Source organism: Pan troglodytes, chromosome 6, assembly GCF_028858775.2.
Source record: "Pan troglodytes isolate AG18354 chromosome 6, NHGRI_mPanTro3-v2.0_pri, whole genome shotgun sequence".
Classification (NCBI taxonomy): Eukaryota; Metazoa; Chordata; class Mammalia; order Primates; family Hominidae; genus Pan; species Pan troglodytes.
In genome coordinates this window covers 33,445,090-33,466,113 of record NC_072404.2, presented here as the reverse complement: position 1 = coordinate 33,466,113, position 21,024 = coordinate 33,445,090, and the positions used below count along the sequence as shown (strand labels likewise).

Sequence of the window (21,024 nt, the reverse complement as noted above, 5' to 3'; positions counted from 1 at the left end):
AGTATGCTGGGTGTGGTGGCTCATGCCTGTAATCCCACCACTTTGGGAGGCCGAGGCAGGTGGATCACTCGAGGTCAGGAGTTCGAGACCAGCCTCACAAACATGGTGAAACCCCCATCTCTACTAAAAAAATATAAAATTAGCCGGTGTGGTGGCACATACCTGTAATCCTACCTACTTGGGAGGCTGAGGCAGGGGAATCGCTTGAACCCGGGAAGCAGAGGTTGCAGTGAGCCAGGATCACACCATTGCCCTCCATCCTGGGCAACAAGAGTGAAACTCCGTCTCAGAAAAAGAAAAGAAACGAAAAAAGACAATGAAAGATGTAGTGCATTGCTCAATAGTATTTATGAACATTAACATGTTTGGATATGTTTTATGAAACAGAAACAAAAGAATATAGTTAATTCATTTGATTATATGTTCATATTGAATTTGCATGTTGAGGGCCACATAGTAAGTAAAATAACTCTGAAAATAAATTGCGTTGTATGATAATAATAATTGGCAAAATCAACAGATATTTATTTCATGGTAATTAAATTTATTCAATAACCTTTTGTAATCCATATTTACAAGGATCTTGCAATCCAATTACAAGATAATTGTTGACCACAGTCAAAGGTAGACATATAGAACTGGAAAACCCACAATTGTTGCTACTGGATTATAATTGCTTCTAGGCCCCCTCAGATGACAGAGCAAAGAGACGTGTATACTAACCTGTGTCTATATACACATTGATAAATATTTCTATATGTAACCATCTGTATCTATATTAAGTTAAGCATGAGTTCATACTGATGTCTCCAACTTTAATCCATTTAAATAAATGCAATAATATGTACTTAGATTTGCTCTTATCTTAGGACACAACTCAATTATCTTACTGGTGTTTTGTGTTCCAAAATTTTTGAAACTGCCTAGAACAAAGACTTGTCATGCCATCCAAATCTTATGGCTAAGTGACTAAGTTCTGGCCAGTGGGAAGGACAATTGTGGGGTGGGACTTATAGGGAGGCTTCTGAAAATGAGAACAGTTTGCTGACACACCTCTTTCCTTTACTTTTCCCTCCTTTTCTTTCCTCTTGCCTGGAACTCAGACAAGATGGTTGGACCACTAGCAGCTATCTTTGATCATGAAGTAATTATGAGGTTAGAAAATCATTTTAGACAGTAAAACAAAATGAGAAGCTTGGATTTTTGACAACTCAGAGCTGTCAAACTGGCCCTGGTTCTGCCTACATCCACACTACTTTTATGAGAGGAAAAACCAAATTGTTATCATTTGGACTTTGTTTTATCCAACCAAACCTGATGCTGATAGTTTTTGAAAGTGACTTTAAATGTAGTTTCTTAATCAAACTGGATTGTTTTTATGACTGCTTATATATTATTCAGAAAAAGACTTCTTGAGGAAAGTCATTTTGATTTGAGTCCTAACAAGTGGGGAGTGTAGAAGCAATATTAGAATGTGTGGAAAAGAGAAAGGAAGGAAAGAAGAAAAACAGAGAACCTGAGGAACTCAGAGTGCTCTGGGAAAGGGAAAGAGTACTGCATTGTCAGGGAGGTGAGTACAGAGAGAATGATATCTTAGGAATAGGCGTAAAAATGATTAGATAGTGTGGGTATTGTTGGGAAAGTCTTACTCCTCTTCTTCCCAGATTCTGAGATTCTGATGACAGGAATGTTAGATTTTTTTTTTTTGAGACGGAGTTTCACTCTTGTTGTCCAGGCTGGAGTGCAATAACGCGATCTCGGCTCACTGCAACCTCCTGCTCCCAGGTTCAATCGATTCTCCTGCCTCAGCCTCCTGAGTAGCTGGGATTACAGGCGCCCACCACCATGCCCAGCTGATTTTTGTATTTTAGGTAGACACGAGGTTTCACCATGTTGGCCAGGCTGGTCTTGAACTCCTGACCTCAGGTGATCCACCTGCTTGGGCCTTCCAAAGTGGGATTACAGGCGTGGGCCACCACACCCAGCTGAATGTTAGATCTTTTGTTAAGAGTCACAACACATGCCCCTGAGCTTCGTGGCTTTTTTTTTTTGAGACGGAGTCTCGCTCTGTCGCCCAGGCTGGAGTGCAGTGGCACAATCTCGGCTCACTGCAAGCTCCACCTCCTGGGTTCACGCCACTCTCCTGCCTCAGCCTCCCGAGTAGCTGGGACTACAGGCGCCCGCCACCACACCTGGCTAAGTTTTTGTATTTTTAGTAGAGACGGGGTTTCACCGTATTAGCCAGGATGGTCTCGATCTCCTGACCACGTGATCTGCCCGCCTTGGCCTCCCAAAGTGCTGGGATTACAGGCTTGAGCCACCTCGCCCAGCGCTTCGTAGCTTTTTAAATCCCAGTCTAGTTTCTCTCTGTTTAGATTAGATAGTTTCTACTGTTCTATCTTCTAGCTCAGTGATTCTTTTCTTTATTCTGCTGTTGAGTTAAAAAATTGTATTTCTTGCATTTTTTCAGTTTTAAAATTTCCATTTATTTCTTCTTTATATGTTGTTTCTTTGCTGAGATTTCTTTTTATTTAATTCAAGCATGTTTTATTGTTTTATTTTACTTTTTGAGAAGGAGTCTCACTCTGCCATCCAGGCTGGAGTGCAGTGGCGTGATAGCTCACTGCAACCTCCGCCTCCTGGGTTCAAGTGATTCTCCTGCCTCAGCCTCCTGAGTTGCTGGGATTACAGGTGCCCACCACCACACCTGGGTAATTTTTGTATTTTTTTGGAAGAGATGGGGTTTTACCATGTTGGCCAGGCTGATCTTGAACTCCTCACCTCAAGTGATCTGCCAGCCTCGGCCTCCCAAAGTGCTAAGATTACAGGTGTGAGCCACCATGCCTGGCCTCAAGCATGTTTTAATTGCTTCTTGAAATATTTTCTGATGGATGCTTTCAAATCTTTGTTAGATAATTTTAACTTGTCATCTCAGTGTTGGCATCTATTGTCTTTTTTATTCAGCTTGAAATCTTCCTGGGTTTTGGTATCATGAGTCATTTTTTAATTGAAACTTGGTATCATGAGTGATTTTTTGTTGAAATCTGGACATTTGGGTATTATGATGTTTTGGATATTATTTAAACCTTTTATTTTAACTAGTTTTTCTTGACACTGCTCTGGCAGGGGGCATCAACTTGTAAATGGCAACTGGTAGTAGAAGTCTAGGTTCCTTATTCCACCTCTGTTGACACCAAGGGTGGGTGGTTCCTTGTTACTGCTGGGCAATGGTGGGAGTTTCAGCTCCCCACTAGTTGTCCACTGATACTTCCCTAGTTGAGAGGGCTTGGAATGGCTCCTTACTGCCCCCGTGTAGCCTCCAGTGACACCATGGAGGGGAAGGGGTGTGACATCCTTACCATTGGGCAGTGATGAAAGCTCTGACTCTCCAATACACCTCCAATTACACCATCTAAGCAGGGAAAGGGAGGGGTACCTCACCACTGTAAGGTAGGAGTGGAAATCCAGGGTCGCCCCGTGGTTTCCAGTGACACTGAGAGTAGGGAAGGATGTGTGTGGAGGATTACTTGTTACTGCCCAGTTGAAGATGAAAATCCCATTATTCTCTTTGGTTTTCTCTGACATCACCTTAGAGGGGTTGAGGAGTAGAGTGATTGGGGTGTTAGGATGCTGGGGTGTCTCATCACAACCTGGAGAGTGTGGAAGTCTAGGCTCCCAACTCAGCCTTTGCTTTATGGGGTGGGGTCAGTGTGTGTATGTATGTGTGTATTGTTTGTCTACAGTAGAGTGATTATCTTCTAAATGTTTCCTTTCTTGCTAGGCTACTCCTTTTTCATCACTTGGCTAGAAAGAGCAGCCTTTTATTGGGGCACTTTTTGTCTATCTATGCTTCCTGGCATTTTGGGGTTTCTGGTTTTGGCTTCTCCAGCACCCAGTTTGGGGTATATAAGGCTACATGAAAACCCAAGAACTTCCCACCGTGTTGCTCTCTGGATCCTAGCCAGTGTGACTTCTCTCCACCTTTCAAAGTCTCCCTATGTTTATCTTATATATAATGTTGAGTTTTTAGTTGTACTTAGAAGAATAGGGAGAAACCTATCTACTCCATCTTCCTGGAAGCGGAAGTCAGGGGCCACTATAAGGCATTGAAACAATTACAAACAAAAATGCGTGGCAAAGACTCAGGGAGGAGTTGCAGTGCCTTTCAAACAAGGGCATCAGGAGGGCAATCAAATGAAGAAAGCTAACCAGCCATAGGCAGGAACTGCATTTGCCAGTACAATAATATCTGCAAGCACCTTCAAACAGTAAGAATTACTTAAAAATTCATAACGCCTCTTTAAAATCATGGAAACCTATGAAAATTCCTTAGTTTATGAATCAATGTAGGGCTTCTTGGAGGAGACATTGTTGGAGAAGACAATGCAGGGCTTCTTGGAGGAGACACAGTTGAAAGACCAATTGCAGTTCAGGAGTTAATTATAGAAACCTGTAGTGCTGGAGGAAGAAAAAGAAAAAGAAACCTGTAGGCCCACATTCGTTGCCTGCAGGAGATCTATTCCAGCTAAAACCTGACGAAACCAGGAAGAGAGGCACAGGTGGGAAATGCTCCAGAAACTAATTAACCCCTAGTAGGGGTGGGGACCCAAATCTAGGAGAAGGTCTAATTGCTGAAATGAGTTTTTTCTCCCTCCCTCCCTTCGTCCCTTTCCTTCCTTCTTTTCATTTAGTGTTGGGTAGAGGGTTGGGGTGGAGTGATGGTCAAAGAAGGGAATTAACTTCCTCCCAGTTACAGATAGGGACCTTGTACTCTGTACAAGTTTTTGGAAACGTTGCCAGCATGCCCAGAAACATGAAAGAGCCCAGATGGAAATGATCCAATTCCTTTGCTTTCAACTCCATGGGTTACTGAGTGAAAAAAAAAAGGTCAAAGTCAAATTTTGTTGATTGTGCTACTTAGATTGGGGTTCGCATTTCCCTAGCTACTCCATACACATTCTCTTTCCTGCTGTATTGCCATTCTCCAAAGGCTATAGTCTTGCTTTGGTGTGGTCATGGCTTCCAACCCTTTGGTGGAGTCAGTAGAGATGAGAAGGCCTGCAATTACCCACAAGGGGTTTACAGACTCAAATATGTACACTAAGCACTGACAGAAGAATGACTAAATGTCTGTCTCTCTGCACCGCGCAGTGGCTCACGCCTGTAATAACCAGCACTTTGGGAGGCCGAGGCGGGCGGATCACTTGACGCCAGGAGTTTGAGACCAGCCTGGGCAAAATGGCGACACCCCGCCTCTACTCAAAGTGCCAAAAAAATTAGCCGGGTGTGGTGGCGCACGCAGGCCTATAGTCCCACCTCACCTACTCCGGAGGCTGAAGCAGGAGAATCACTTGAACCCGGGAGGCGGAGATTGCAGTGAGCCGAGATCGCGCCACTGCACTCCAGCCTGGGTGACAGAGACTCCGTCTCCAAAAAAAAAAAGGTCTAATACACATACATATACTACTACTTTCTGGATTTTATATTTAGTTTTGCTTACAAAATGGATTTAGGGTGTAGAATTTTCAAAGATTAGAGAAATATGCCTTGAAATAGAAAGTGCAAGTTTCTAGTAACTCTTCCCTTCAAAGATAACGTTACCAACTTCTTTTCCTATTTTTAGTATTGAGAAACTGTTGTGTTAAATAAAATCAAATGAATTTAAAAGTTATTACACACATGGTAGCTTTCTGAGTGTTTTTCAAGCTGCGAGTCAGTTTTGTCCTTTTTAACACGCAGCGGTTGTGGGGACAAGGCTTCCGAGGAGGCGGGAGCGAGCGACGGCCCCCACCTCCCACACGCCCTCTGCTTTGGTAAACAAGGAGACTCCCGCCCGCAGGCTGTAAATGAGGCACGAGCTTGGGGGCAGCGCCAGGGCGCCTGACGTCACTGTTCGAAAAAGGCCTCTTATTGGTCCTTCGCACAGCTGCGGACCTGGGAATTCTGATTGGTCTGCTTCCCTGTCCGTAAAGGGATTGACAGGCCCTGCCGCGTCAGGCCGCTCCTCTCGGCTCCGCACTCCTTCCCTCGCGCGTGGGCACCCGCCCCCGAGCGGTGAGAGCGCGTGCGCGCGCGCCCTTCTCCGTGGGCGAGCCAGGCAGTCCCGCTGCACACGCTCGCAGTCTGTGGGCCCTCCGGGAGGCGGCGGAGGTCACCGCGGGGAGAGGGGCGGGGGCAGCATGGCAGCCTCCTTACGGCTCCTCGGAGCTGCCTCCGGTCTCCGGTACTGGAGCCGGCGGCTGCGGCCGGCAGCCGGCAGCTTTGCAGCGGGTAAGGACCTCACGCCTCCTCCCTCTTGTCCTTCTTTCGGCCGCTCGCTTCTTCTGTCCAGACGGCCGAAGAAGTCTTTTCTCGGGAGGCCCTGCGGTTGGGCTGGGGCTTAAAAAACAATATTTTGGCTGGTACTAAAGGCCTGTCCTCTTCTGCGGCCGCCACTCACTCCGCGAGTACCCCCCTCTGCCTTCCCTCCCTTTCTCCCGGGCTCCTGATGAACGGGTTCAGCGCCCTTTTCGGGATTTAGGAAAAGGTGGGGAAGAGCTTGGGCTGAAGAGAAGAGTATTTGGGACCCCGGCATGCTGCTTTGGAGTTAGGACTCCGAGGACGTTTGGAGGGCCCAACTCCAGGAGCAACCCGCACTCACCCCAGCGACCCCTGGTCTTTCAGCGCCCCCAGGGTGCACCTTGGGTTGGGGACACACTTGGGCAGCAGGGCCTGATGTTTAACCACCTGAGTCCGAGGGGATGGCCTTATTACACAAGCGGTGGCTGTACAAGCCAGGCAGTAAGTCTTTCAGCAAAGTTTCAGTCACCCTTGACCAGCAAGACGGGCTTCCCCCCTCTACTGTAACTGTGCTACCTAAAAAAATGTCATTTTTGTCAAATTATGAACCAAAACACGTTCAGCGTCCTCAACATTGTGGGCAGAATTAATCCTGCCTCCCTCCTCTCATACCATGGTAAATTGTGGAAGCTAGCCATGAACTTACAAAGAGGCAGTTTTTAGAGCCAGGATGAAGATCCACGGAGATCTAATACAGTCTTTCATACTCCGCACGAGGGACATGAGGCCCCTTGGATGAGTGAATCAGGATATTCCCAGCAAGACCTAGAAAGTTGTTCTCAGTTGTTCCTAATTCCTTAACTTTCTATCACACCAGGACTCCTCTTTAATTGAAAAATTGGTTGATTTGTGGGGACACTGCCGTTGTCTTCCTCAAACTGAAAGTTTGAGAGTTGTAACAATGCACCATTTAGCAAGATCATACTGAGGATTAATAACAAAAAAAACCTTGGCATTAATTTTTTCTAATCTTTGCTTAAAAAAAAATAGTGGGTTAGGATTTGAGCCCCTTGGCCCCCTGCCCTTTTTTTTTTTTTTTTTTTTTTGAGACAGGGTCTCTGTCGCCCAGGCTGGAGTGCAGTGGCCCAGTCACACTGCTCACTGCAGTCTCGACCTCCTGGGCTCAGGTGATCCTCCCACCTCAGCCTCCCGAGTAGCTGGGATTACAGGCATGTGTCACCATGCCCGTCCAATTTTTGTATTTTTAGTTGGGACGGAGTTTCGCCATGTTGCCCAGGCTGGTCTTGAACTCCTGCGCTCAAGTGATCCTCCCAGAGCGTTGGGATTATAGGCATGAACCACTGTGGCTGGCCAGGAATTGTAAGAACTTTTTCTTACAATTCTTAACAGCTTCCCATTCTCGCCCTCAGTGAAACCTCTGAATTTCCTTTCTGGTTGGAGAAGAACAGAGGCTCGGTGAGATGCAAGAGAACAGATGTCTGATACAGAACCACAGTAACAAAATAAAAACTCAGAATATGCCAAACTTGAATGTAACCACTGTTTGAGCTTCATATATTGAGCTACAAAAATGCTTCCGACTTTTGAGATAACCCTAAAAGAATAGACACTTTTCCACAGTAGCACCAGTTTTCACATGAATTCACAATTCTTTCAGTTCCCATTAGCCAAGGAAGACATATTTGCTGTTTAATGGTTTTACAAGGTGTTCTAATGGTATTTTAATGAACCCTTGGTGTACCTTTTAGAGTTATGAAAGTTCTTACCAATTCATGGTGAAAGAGCCTGAGGCCTAAGACTGTAATACGTGCCTCTGTAAACTGGGAGGGCATACCTCAGAGTGCTGATTAGACTACTTTGGCATATGGTCTTCTACTTTGGGTTCTTTGGCCCAAAGATAATTGTCAGAATATAGATTTCTGATACATTTTAAATAGTTCTTTTGTGATGAAGTGGTTAAATCACTTCAGCAATTTTTTTTTCTCTTGAATTTTTTTTTTTTTTTTTTGTCTCGGAGTCTTTGTCTGTCGCCCAGGCTAGAGTGCATTGGCGCAATCTCAGCTCACTGCAAGCTCCACCTCCCGGGTTCACGCCATTCTCCTGCCTCAGCCTCCGGAGTACCTGGGACTACAGGCGCCTACCACCACGCCCGGCTAGTTTTCTGGTATTTTTTAGTAGAAACGGGGTTTCACCATGTTAGCCAGGATGGTCTCTATCACTTGACCTCGTGATCCGCCCGCCTTGGCCTCCCAGAGTGCTGGGATTACAGGCGTGAGCCACTGTGCCCGGCCTTTCTCTGGAATTGTTTTAAACATTTAAATTTCTGTTAATTTTAGTTTACTGCAAAAGTGTTAACTTTTCTGACATTAGATTCTTAAAGAGTAGAAAAAAATCTACCTGCAAGTTTGGAGTCAAATGACATTAAGAAAAAGAACCATGTTCAAATAGTAATGTGTGATGTTCTGAATTCTGTTGGATATTTGTAGTATGTTTAAGATGTTTATATCATATGAATGATAATATTATAAGGAGCTATATAATTTACTGTTTAAAAAAATGAAACCTGAAAGTTGCCGGTTAGTAGCACATCTTTTTAACTTTTTTATAAATACATTTTAGAGACAGGTCTCCCCGTGTTGTCCAGGCAGGAGTACAATGGCACCTACTTAGCTCACTGCAACCTTGAACTCCTGTACTCAAGTGATCTTCCGCCTCAGCTTCCCAAGTAGTTAGGATTGCAGGGTGCACCACGATACCTAGCTAATTTAAAAAAAAATGTTTTTTGAGACAAGGCTAGTTGCCTACTACGCTGGTCTAGAACTACTGGCGTGAAGCCATCCTCTTGCCTTGACCTCCCAAAGTGTTGGGCTTACAGGCATTAGCCACTGTGCCCAGCCTGCCACATCTTAATTTTTAAATCTTTGTTTGTTTGTTTATTTGAGATGGGGTCTCTCTCTCTCTCTTGTCCAGGCTGGAGTGCAGTGGTGCAATCATGGCTCATTGCAGCCTCAACCTCGTGGGCTCAAGCAATCCCCCTGCCTCAGCCTCCCAAGTAGCTGGGACCACAGGTGCACACCACCACACCTGGCTTTATTTATTTATTTATTTATTTTTGTAGAGATGGGGTCTCACCATGTTGCCCAGCCTGGTCTTGAACTCTGGGGGTCAACTGATCCTCCTGCCTCAGCCTCCCAAAGTACTGGGATTATAGTCATGAGCCACTGTGCCTAAGCCTAATTTTAAAATACTTAAAGCATTGAAAAGGAAATAGAAGAATGAGAAATGTTAAAGTGTACATGTATTACTATTTCATCACCTGTTTGATAAAATTGTGTATGTTATTTTAGAAGGTAATTAAGTTTAGTTTCAGACTTATTTGTACAGAGAAGAAAATCTACAGCTATAGGCCCTCTACAAAATGTCACGTTGTGACTCTACAGCTTGTACATGGAAAAATAAATCACATCAGATCATCTTGAAGTGACCACCTGACCAAAGGTAGAATGGAAAAATTAGCATCATGTATAGAAACAGGAATACAATTTTTAATATTATTGGTCCTTTTTGTATATGTGAAATTTACTTTCAAAGTAGCATAACTCATTGGATAAATCAAATATATAATGGCAGTTTTTCCCTTTACATTAGCTTCTAGGGCTGCACATGAAGTTCTGAAAAGCTGCTCATGGTCCTGGGACTAAAAGTTGACCCTGAAGTTGTGAAATTACATAAGGAGCGTATTTATTACTAAAATAAGTTGACTGAAACCGTAAAGGCCTTTATAGAGAAAGTCGTCACCCTTAGTTTAGTAACTGTTAATAGTAAAGCAGATAGAGTGCTTATGACGTACGTAGTATTATGTGATAAAATAGATATAAAAAATATATTATGTGATAAAATAGACATACATTGTATAGAAAATATAACCTTATGATATAATGAAAAATGCAGTCAAAAGACTGAAAATCCATGCTAAATGTTTTTTTTATTTTTGTGTAATGAGATTGCTTCCCCTTACAACTGTATACTTTTTCATTCTAGTTTTCTACAATGAAAATGCATTACTTTGAATAGAAAAGAAGCCTCAGAAATGTAAAATAATTAACTTGTTACCAATTTTTGCATTTTGACACTTAGTGAAACCTGCTTTTTGATAGCACTTAAGGTTATCAAGATATGGATAACTCCCCTTGTTACATTGGAGAAAGAGGTCATAATCGGTAAATTTGCATCTATAAATTTAGAAACAAACTTTGCCAAGTTTTCTGGCTAGTTTCTTTTCATTCGTCCTCAGTAATAGACACTAATGCTAGTTTCTTAACCAGTCAACCAGTATCACCTTTGTATTTTGTTGATTGATTTTCTCCCAGCTTGGTTTTATTTATGTTTTAACTCTACTTTTTCCACGCACTACTGTCAGAAGTTATTTAAAGAGAGATGCATTATTTTTTTTTTTTTTTTTTTTTTTTTTTTGAGACGGAGTCTTGCTCTGTCACCCAGGCTGGAGTGCAGTGGCGCGATCTCGGCTCACTGCAAGCTCCGCCTCCCGGGTTCACGCCATTCTCCTGCCTCAGCCTCCCGAGTAGCTGGGACTACAGGCGCCCGCTACCACGCCCGGCTAATTTTTTGTATTTTTAGTAGAGACGGGGTTTCACCGTGTTAGCCAGGATGGTCTCGATCTCCTGACCTCGTGATCCGCCCGCCTCGGCCTCCCAAAGTGCTGGGATTACAGGCGTGAGCCACCGCGCCCGGCCAAGAGAGATGCATTATTTAGGTTTGAGAGTTTTTAGGGCAATAATCATTCCATTATACTCATGGATTTCTGCCCCTTTGGGTGCAAATTATTTTATATTTGCCAAGCGCTTATTCAGGTGTTTCACCTTAACTAAAAGCTTTCTTTCCCCAGATACAGGGCTTCTCCTACAGTTGTCTATACCTTTTTCTATCTCTTTGGCTCTTCTAACCCACTAGGCAAAAAGGGGCAGTTGGCATAGGACTTGACCTGTACTGCTACAACTTGACCATTTTTGGTAAGAGTAACTAATACTTATTATCGATCGTGTGCCAGGCACTGTTTAACGCTTTATATGCATCATCTCAAGTAATCTTTACAATAATCTTCTGAAGTAGGTACTTTTATTGATCAAATGTTGTCTAGAGAAGTTAAGTAACTTGTAACTTCAATGGTATACATCTAAGAAGTGAACTTACCAGGATAGGAACCTAGGCCTTCCCAACTCAGAAAATTTTAAACATTATCACCATCAATAAATAACTTATTCTCTTTTGACATCAGGTCATCTAATTATACTGGCCTTTCTTTAACTTTGCCACAGACAAAGATGAAGTAAAGAGAGCTGAGTCCTTTGAAAACTTTATCTTCATTCACATTCATGTTGGCCCATCCAACATGGCCTCATTGTTCTTAACTTCTTCAGCTTCAGTAACATCAGCACTCTACTTCAGTTTTTCTAGGATCTTAGTAGTAGGAGTGATTCTCTTGCTGAGATTTCACCAGCAGAACTAGTCTCTGGTTGATTTAACCCCCTCTGTGATTCTTGTTCTAACAAACATACTGTTACATAATGCGCATCACCTGGTCCTTTGACTCCCTCCCTTTTCCTCCAAGTACATAGACATGCTTTCTTGTTTCCTCATTTCGTAAGGTCTCTCTCTAGGTTTGTCTGTACCCAATCTCAAACTTATTTATAATTAGGAATTTCACTGATGCCTAATACTGTTTTTTTCAGCCTCTTGTTGTATTTCTGGATAAATCCATTGTTGTGGTCTGTTTGTGCCTTTCCCCAGCTGTCACTTAGCTTGGTGATATGGAGAGTCACAGAAGTTTGCTGATTAGATACAATGCTTTCATTAATCTCTTGTTTATTCCCCATTACATTTTCAGATTTTCCACAGCATTTCCAGAACTTTAACTTAGGGCTGGCAGCTCCTGAACCAGTCATTTGGCAGAAGGATGCCATTACCATGTATTAGTTTAGGCAGTTTGAAACTTGACCTCGGATCTAGGGGAAAGAATATTGGAGAGTCAACCTGCAATGTGTAATGGTTGCTGCGACACTGTTTACCTTTACACAGTCCACTTTTATCAGCAGCATTACTTTGTAATTGCTTTAGAACTGGCTTTTATTCCCATATGCCCATTTGATGAAACTTACCTAGTTTATTATTCATTCACATAGCATATATTAAATTTCACTGTGCCACTTCATTTATTTCATTTTATTATAAAAGTAGTTACAAAAGTTACATGCTCATGGTAAAAAATGGGAAAGGTTATAAAATTAAAATTTTCTTCAACTCCGACCCAGTAGTCCAACTCTCCAGGTGTAAGTACTGTTTCGTGTGTATCCATACAGAAAATCAGAAAAATTAATGCATATGTATCCTTTTTTCTTCTCTTATACTGTATCCTATAGATAATGTTCCGCATGTTTTTTCCACTTAATAACTTATCCTGGAGATTTTTTCCTATAATTTTAGATAAATATGTCACCTTTTTTTAAACATTTGCACATTTCATTGTGTTGATTTACTGTGAATTATCAAGTGTCCTACAATGTACATTTAGTTATGAATTAAGTGCCCTATTAATATATAATTAGTTATGAATGAAGTGCCTTATTAATACATAGTTATTTGCAGTTTTTTGGCTGTTACAAGTAGTGCTGTAATAAACTATATCTTTGTGTTGTTCAGAATTTAATACATAGTAGGGATTGCTATGGCCCATAGTTGGGCACCTTGTTTGTAAATAAAATTGTATTGGAACACAGCCATACCCATTTGTTTGTGTGTTGTCTATGGCTGCTTTCAAACTAGAGTAGATGAATGAAATGGTTGTAACACCATTTCACAATGGCTCACAAAGCTGAAAATAATTTACTGCCTGACTCTTTAAGACAAAGTTGGCTGGCCCCTCATGTGTAGTATATATTCTTAGAAATGGAATTGCTAGGTCAAAGAGTATGCATGTTTTAAATTTAAATTTTAAATAAAAGTTCAAATGTAGTTTTTTTTGCCAAATTACCATCCAAAAGGTCGACCTCATATACAATTTGACAGTATATGAGAGCATATGTTTTCATCAGTTATTTCTTACCAAGAGTAGTTTTTATCAAAGAAAAAACTTATCCAACAGGTGAAAAATGGTATCACATCATTTTGTTTTGCATTTCTCTAATTATGACAAGTTGGGTATATTTTTAGAGGTTTTTTGGGGGGGTAATTTACATATTTTCTGTTGTCATTTCGTGATTTTTGCCTACTTTAAAAAATTATTCATGTTTTTCTTCCAGATTGTAAAGTTATTTTACATATAAAACAAAGTAGCTCTATTTTTGTCATGTGTTAGAGTGTTTTTCGTATTTGTATTTTATCTGTTTGTCATATTTTTTCCATATAGATATGCTAATCTTTTTCCCCTTGTTTTATTATGAAAAATATGAAGCAGAAAGTATTGAAAGAATAATATAACTGACATCCATATACTCTTTCCTTAGAAACAAGTTGTTAATATTTTGCCACATTGACTTTTTTCTTCCACATATATACCTATCCCACTTGAATCATTTGAAAGTAAATTGCTGACATGACACTTTAACCCTAATGCTTCAGCATGAATCTAAGAATGAGAATATTCTCCTATGTAACCAAACTACCATTATCCTACCTAAGCCAATTAGCAGTGATTCCATGGTATCATCTAATGTACAATTTGCATTCAAAATTTCATTATTTTCTTAAAGGCTAGCTTTTTTTTTTTTTAAAGTCAGGATCCATTCAGACTTCACACTTTACATTTGATCTATCACTTTAGTACTAATTGAGAACTGTCTTCTCTTGTTTGTTTCTATATATATGATACTGACTTTTTAAAAACAGCTTTATTAGCAATATAGTGATATATGATAAGTTGTACATAAAGTATACAGTTTGATTAGTTTTGATGTATATAAGCCGGTGAAGCTATCATCACAGTCGAGAGTGTGGCTGGGTGCGGTGGCTCATGCCTGCGCTCCTAGAACTTTAGGAGGCTGAGGCCCACTGATTGCTTGAGCTCAGGAGTTCGAGACTGGTCTGGCCAACATGATGAAACCTCATCTCTACAAAAAAATGCAAAAATTAGCCAGGCCTGGTGGCATGTGCCTGTAGTCCCAGCTACTTGGGAAGCTGAAGTGGGATCATCTGAGCTTGGGAAGTTGAGGCTGTAGCGAGCTGTGATTATGCCACTGCACTCTAGCCTGGGCAACAGAGTGAGACCCTGTCCAAAAAAAAAAACACAAAAAAATGGTAAACATATCCATCACCATACCCCTGAGATTGATTCATACCTCTGGAATATACAAATATTTGTATATTTTTCTTGGTTATAGATTTCTAGCTTGACAGTTGTTTTTTTCTTCTGGTATTTAAAAAATGTTGCACCACTGTCTTCTCACTTGCATTGTTTCTGATGAGAAATCTGCCTTTATCCTTATCTTTTTCCCTTTCTACATAGTGTGTCCTTTTTCCTGTGGCTGCTCTTGTGCGTTTGATTGTGATGTGTCTTAATATGGTTTTCTTCATGTTTCTTGTATTGGGGTTCATAGAGTTCCTTGGATGCATGGGGTTTGTAGTTTTCATCAACTTTGGAACATTTTTGGCCATTTGTTCTTCACACATATTTTCTGCCCCACTTCTCTCTTCTCATTTGAGGACTCTAGTTACATATGTGTTTGGGTGGTTGAAGCTGTCTCACAGCTTATTGATGCTCTCTATTTTTTAAATTATTTTTTTCTTTGTGTTTTGAATAGTTTCTATTGCTGTATCTTCAAGGTTATTAATCTTTCCTTTGGTATCTACTCTTCAGTTAATCTTCTGGTATAATTTTCATCTCACATATTTTATTAGTAGATTTCATCTCAAGAAATTTAATTTGTATTGATAAAAATATCTTTCATAATTCTACCTTTGGAATATATGGACTACAGTTATAATTTTTAACGTCCTTGTTTTGTAATTCTAACATCTGTTTCAGCTTAGGGTTGGTTTTGACTTTTTGACTTTTGAGTATACACGTTCCCTTGGGCTTCAGAGAGGTTCAACTTTGGCCTTCAGCCTCTTCATACTCATCTGGTGATTTTATTAACTTTTACAAATTTCACCTCTTAACTTTTGAGACAAATGGCTACCAGGTATATCTCTTTTTTCTCATCCTATCACTGAAAGCTTGGTCATGGTATTTCTTTTTTTTTTTTGAGACAGAGTCTCACATTGTCGCCCAGGCTGGAGTGCAGTGGTGCGATCTCGGCTCACTGCAAGCTCCGCCTCCCAGGTTCACGCCATTCTCCTGCCTCAGCCTCCCGAGTAGCTGGGACTACAGGCGCCTGCCACTACACCTGGCTAATTTTTTTTGTATTTTTAGTAGAGACGGGGTTTCACCATGTTAGCCAGGATGGTCTCGATCTCCTGACCTCGTGATCCACCCGTCTCGGCCTCCCAAAGTGCTGGCATTACAGGCGTGAGCCACCACGCCCGGCCGGTCGTGGTATTTCTAATAGTCTGTTGGACATCTTTTCAGCTCATTGACAGTTCATAGTTACCCTGGGTAAAACTGAGCCAGCTCTCCTTGATTTCTTCACTTAGGTATTGATAACACTATTCTCTTACTGTCATTTTGGACCTCACCCTTATTTTAGCCTATAGTCCAATCCATTGTTATATCCTTTTACTTCTGTCTTTGAAATAGTTTTTATACCTGTCTTTTCCTGTGGCTACCACACTTTATTAATTTTGACTTTGTTATGGACTGAAATTTTATGTCCCCACAAAATTTATATGTTGAATTCCTTTTTTTTTCTTTTTTGAGACGGAGTCTCGCTCTGTCACCCAAGCTGGAGTGCAGTGGTGCTATCTTGGCTCGCTGCATCCTCCACCCCCTATGTTCAAGCAATCCTCCTGCCTCACCCTCCTGAGTAACTGGGATTACAAGCACATGCCACCATGCCTGGATAATTTTTGTATTTTTAGTAAAGACTGGGTTTCACCATGTTGGCCAGGTTGGTCTCAAACTCCTGACCTCAGGTGATCCACCCACTTTGGCCTCCCAAAGTGCTGGGATTACAGGCGTGAGCCGCTGCGCCTGGCCAAAATTCCTAACCCTCAATATAATGATATTAGGAGCTAGGCCCTTTGGGAGGCAATTAGATCATGCGGGTAGAGCTCCTGTGAATAGGATTAGTGCTGTTGTACAGAGAGACATGAGAGCGGCTTCTCTTTCTGCTCTCTACCATGTGAGGATACAGTGAGAAAATGGCCATCGGCAAACGAGGAAGTGGACCTTCCAGACACTGGATCTGCTGTCACCTTCATGTTGGACTTCCTGGCCTCCAGAACTGTGAGAAATAAGTGTTCGTTATTTAAGCCATTATGGTATATTTGTTATAGTAGCTCAAACTAAGGCATCTAGAGGATTACTGTCACTTTTATATTGGTCTTCTTGCCTCCAGGCTCTTTTCTTCAAGTTCATTCATTGTACACTGCTGCCTCATTTCTGTTTCTAAAGTGTAAGTCTCATCTGTCATTTCTCTTGCCCACCGTTTCAATAACTACCTCTTGCCTACAAAATACAAGTTGTTTAGCATCCTTCCATCCTTCCACATTATGGTTGCATTTTTTTTTAATCTTAATCTCTTGCTGTTTTGTTTCTTTGTGCATTCTTTAGGAAGAATAGAGGGCAGTATCATACAGTGTTTACCAGTGGAGACTCTAGAATTAGAATGTCTGGATTTGAATCTTGGCATTACAACTTAGTAAAGTATTAGGTATTTTACTTCAACTCAGCATCAGGGTTCTCAGCTGTAAGATGGGCTTCATATATAGCATATGGTAATAGGTCTGTTTATAAAGTGCTTAGTACAGTGTCTGGCATGTAGTAAAATTGCAGTAAATATTAACTATTACTGTCATTTGTTCATGGCTCTTCTAGTTCCTTGTATATATTCATGTTCCTTTTTCTGTATGGAGTTCCCCTCCTCCTTACCCTCCTATCCATTTGAAATCCTACCCCTTGTATAATATCCAGGTCAGATGCCACATTCCTCAAGTTCCCACACCGTGAATTCTCATTTTTCATCAGCATTGTGTTTTTATCTTTAACTGTCTTATGTTAGTGTTTATGTACGTGGTTTATTTCTTCTTGGTTTTAAGCTTGTTGAAGGCAAGGACTGTGTCTCTTACCTTCTTTGGCATCTCTTTTGGTACATGTGATAGTTGCTTAGTGTTTGTTGAATTTGTGAATGAATTGTGGTTCTACGTGACCATACTTATGAATTGTTTGACCTAGAGTGAATTGCCTGTTAAATTAACTGTCTTTAAATTATAATCTTCCCTAGTTGCTGATGTTTTTAGATTGCTAAATTATACCTTTTCAACCTTAACACAGTAATGCCACATTTTCTTTCTGGCTATTATTGCTAGTTTGTTTATGAGCATTAGTTAGAGTTCTCTGATGAAGTGTACTCATTGTTTAATATCAAAATAAAATTTCAGTTTGGTGTCACTTTTCTGTCATTGAATTCCTTGCAGGCCAGAAAGACAAACTATACCAGTGTACTATTATACCAGTGTATTAAACTTAGCGCCTGTTAAATGATGTTGCACAGAAATGACACCCACATTTAATGGAAGTGTTAGAGTCAGTCATTAAATTAAAGGAATTAAATATGCTTCTAACCCAAGAAGACCTCTAGTTCTTAAGCATTAGGGCTTCAAATAATTTGCTTTTAACAAATCTCATTCCATTCAGATTCAGTTCAGGGAAGAGCAGATTAAGTTCAGTTGAGGGGACCTGAAACTTAAAAGAGGGACTGTGATTAGTTGTTGCACTACAAATTTTAAAGCTGGAGTTCTTGAAAGAAAAAAGAAAAAGAATGCTGGGAAATGGAAGAGCAAGGAGAGTTATTTCTCTCTCTTCCCTCACTAGACTGTGAGCTTTTAAAGGACAGGGACCATACGTTGCTTGTGTCTGTCTCTGAGCTCTGTCATAGTACTTCATGCAGTGAATATTTATTGAGTGGAGTTCTAAATCTAGAAAGTGAAAAATTGCATCTAACGTTATTTCCATAGTAATGTAAAGCCTCCCCACTCTGTAACGCATTACTTTGATTCATATGCCCACGGAGTAATTTCAAAAAGTCCTATATGAAAAAGAAAAGAATAAATAAAACCTGTATAGTTTTTAAGGCTTTTTTTTTTTTTTAATGGCAGCCTGGTCAACATGGTGAAACTCTGTCTCTATTAAAAGGACAAAAATTAGCCAGGCATGGTGGTGCGTGTCTGTGATCCCAGCTACTCCGGAGGCTAAGGCATGAGAATTGCTTGAACCCAATAGGCAGAGGCTTCAGTGAGCCGAGATTGCATTACTGCCCTCCAATCTGGGTGACAGAGTGAGACTCTGTCTCAAAAAATAAATAAATAAATAAATAAATAAAATATAATAAGGAAGTCTCTCTTTTCTGAAGGTTCAGAGTTGTTAGACCAAGGTCCTGATACTGTTACACTTGCCATTTAAAGCCTATGGAGGTATCTCCCCTTTCTCCCCCAGGACCACCTTTATAAACTGGTGATTCCATTCTCCTGGGTTTAACATCTTTTTGAGTTTTTTTTTTTTTTGTATCATTGGAGGGGATGGTTTCTGTAACTGTGGGAGTGGGAAGGTAAAAAGTTTTTCCATTCTTGAAGCTGGTCCAAGACATACGTCTTATTGAATACTTTCTGTCTTTTATACACATTATTAAGGGAGATAATATGGAATACTTCACATTATAAGTAAATTACATATTAGGTGTTTTATAAATGATAACATTATTTAGTTTATTGTTAAAAATGGTAAAAGAATGTTATACAGGTACAAAACAGGAAAAATGCTTAAAATTTTGTGAATGTGCCCCAGAAAACTAAATAATTAGAAGTTAGTCTGCCTGCACATTGTTGATAACTTTAAGTGTAGTTAGGTCCATTAGTTTAACATTTGCCTTTTAAAAGTTAGTGGGTTTTTTTTAAATAAATGTATTATTATTTATTTTTGAGATGGGATCTCACTGTGTTGCCTAGGCTGTTCTAAAACTCCTGGGCTCGAGCAGTCCTCCTACCTCAGCCTCCCAAGTAGCTGGGATTATAGGTGTGCACCACTGCACCTGGTTTCTGAAAGTTTCTTTTATTAAAAAAAAAAATCTAACAATTGACTTGCTAATATTAAATGAATGTTTACAATAAAAAATGTTATTTTCCCCTATTGAAAATAATGTATTGAAATCAGTGTGTTCTAGGTCAGTGGCTTCAAAGACTCCAGTTGGATTCATTGGACTGGGCAACATGGGGAATCCAATGGCAAAAAATCTCATGAAACATGGCTATCCACTTATTATTTATGATGTGTTCCCTGATGCCTGCAAAGAGTTTCAAGATGCAGGTGAACAGGTAAGACCTTTTCTTTAGATTTGTTTTAGATTTTGAGAATGAAAAATGAATATACATTCAAATAAGTGACAGCTTCTTAGAAGTATACCCAATGGAGTTGTAAACCTAATTCATTGTTAATTTTATATATATGTAATCATTCATCCAACATCCAGATTTGCAGTAAAGGAGAGTTCTCGTCAGACATTCAGGGGTATCTATTCTTTGGCAGGTGACTTGGAACATTTTGCACGTTTGGTCAGAGGGCCTTGTTTTAGCTCTGTATCAGTTTTCTGAGATAGTAACTTTACTGATTGTGCTGTTAAAGTAGTTAGTTTGGTGGAAATAACCTCCTGTGTTATTAAAAGCACATATGTCTTTAAAACAAGAGTAGGCTTAGAGATATAAAGCTTAGTTTGAGTTGAAGCTCAGTTACATGCTTTCTTACTGGGGGCAAGTTACATCACTTCTGCTGATTTCCTCATTCTTAAAATGTGAACGATGACAACCTATGCCATTAGGTTGTGAAGCTCAAATGAGAGAATGTATGTGAACATACTTTGAAAACATCATATGGCAGCACTTTGTGAATAATTATTAGTTATTGGCCATAAACCAGGAGACAGCCTAAAAACACTATGTCCTATAATGAAGAGTTGAGTTATAGTGGATCTCTAGTGTTTTTAGGCTATCATTCATGTTTAAAGAATTTTGGTACTAGAGTTTATCATGTTGGATGATGACATCTGCTGGTTAAGTCTTGAGTTGTTTGGATTTGTTAAACTTTATCAATAACTCAAATTACAGGAGACCATGTATCAGTATCTGAATATAGTTTGTTTTTTCTAGATATGAGGGAAATTCTTCTTGGTCAAGTTGTAGAGTGGTAACTGAGGATAGTGTGTGATCCCAGAACAGAGAATACTAAAAAATTCCTGAGAAAAAGGTGAGAGAAAAAAATTACACAGCCAGCTTCTAGATAATAGACTTGAAAGTAAATACTGAAAAATGCTATACCTAGTTACAGAACAGCTTTAGGTAACTTAGAAGCCATTTTCAGAACTATATATCTGAATCTTTTTCCTTTCCATGGTTTTTGTGCCATATGGAAATTGCAGCAGTATAGTGTGAGGATGGAAGTATGACTTTGGAACTTTTCAGGATAGTGTTGTGGCTGCTTCTGCCTGTTCAGTCTCTGAATACGGATATTACACTCCCAGTATAGCAGGCTTACAGGCCTAATGAATGTAGGGACTTAGTAGCCTT

At 40.4% G+C, this 21,024-nt stretch overlaps 1 protein-coding gene across 2 annotated transcripts in view; it reads left to right on the top strand.

Moving 5' to 3' along the window:
* HIBADH (3-hydroxyisobutyrate dehydrogenase) overlaps positions 1-21,024 on the top strand; it is a 213,195-nt gene that overhangs the window by 73,088 nt on the left and 119,083 nt on the right. The window contains exons 1-2 of one of the 2 annotated variants that reach the window (XM_519013.6): positions 5,961-6,270; positions 19,619-19,779. In XM_519013.6, the coding sequence (XP_519013.3) occupies positions 6,180-6,270; positions 19,619-19,779 (252 nt within the window). In that variant the 5' untranslated portion in view covers positions 5,961-6,179. Of the gene's footprint in view, positions 1-5,960; positions 6,271-19,618; positions 19,780-21,024 lie in introns of those variants that run through there. The other variant, XM_009452826.4, reaches the window with a different exon arrangement.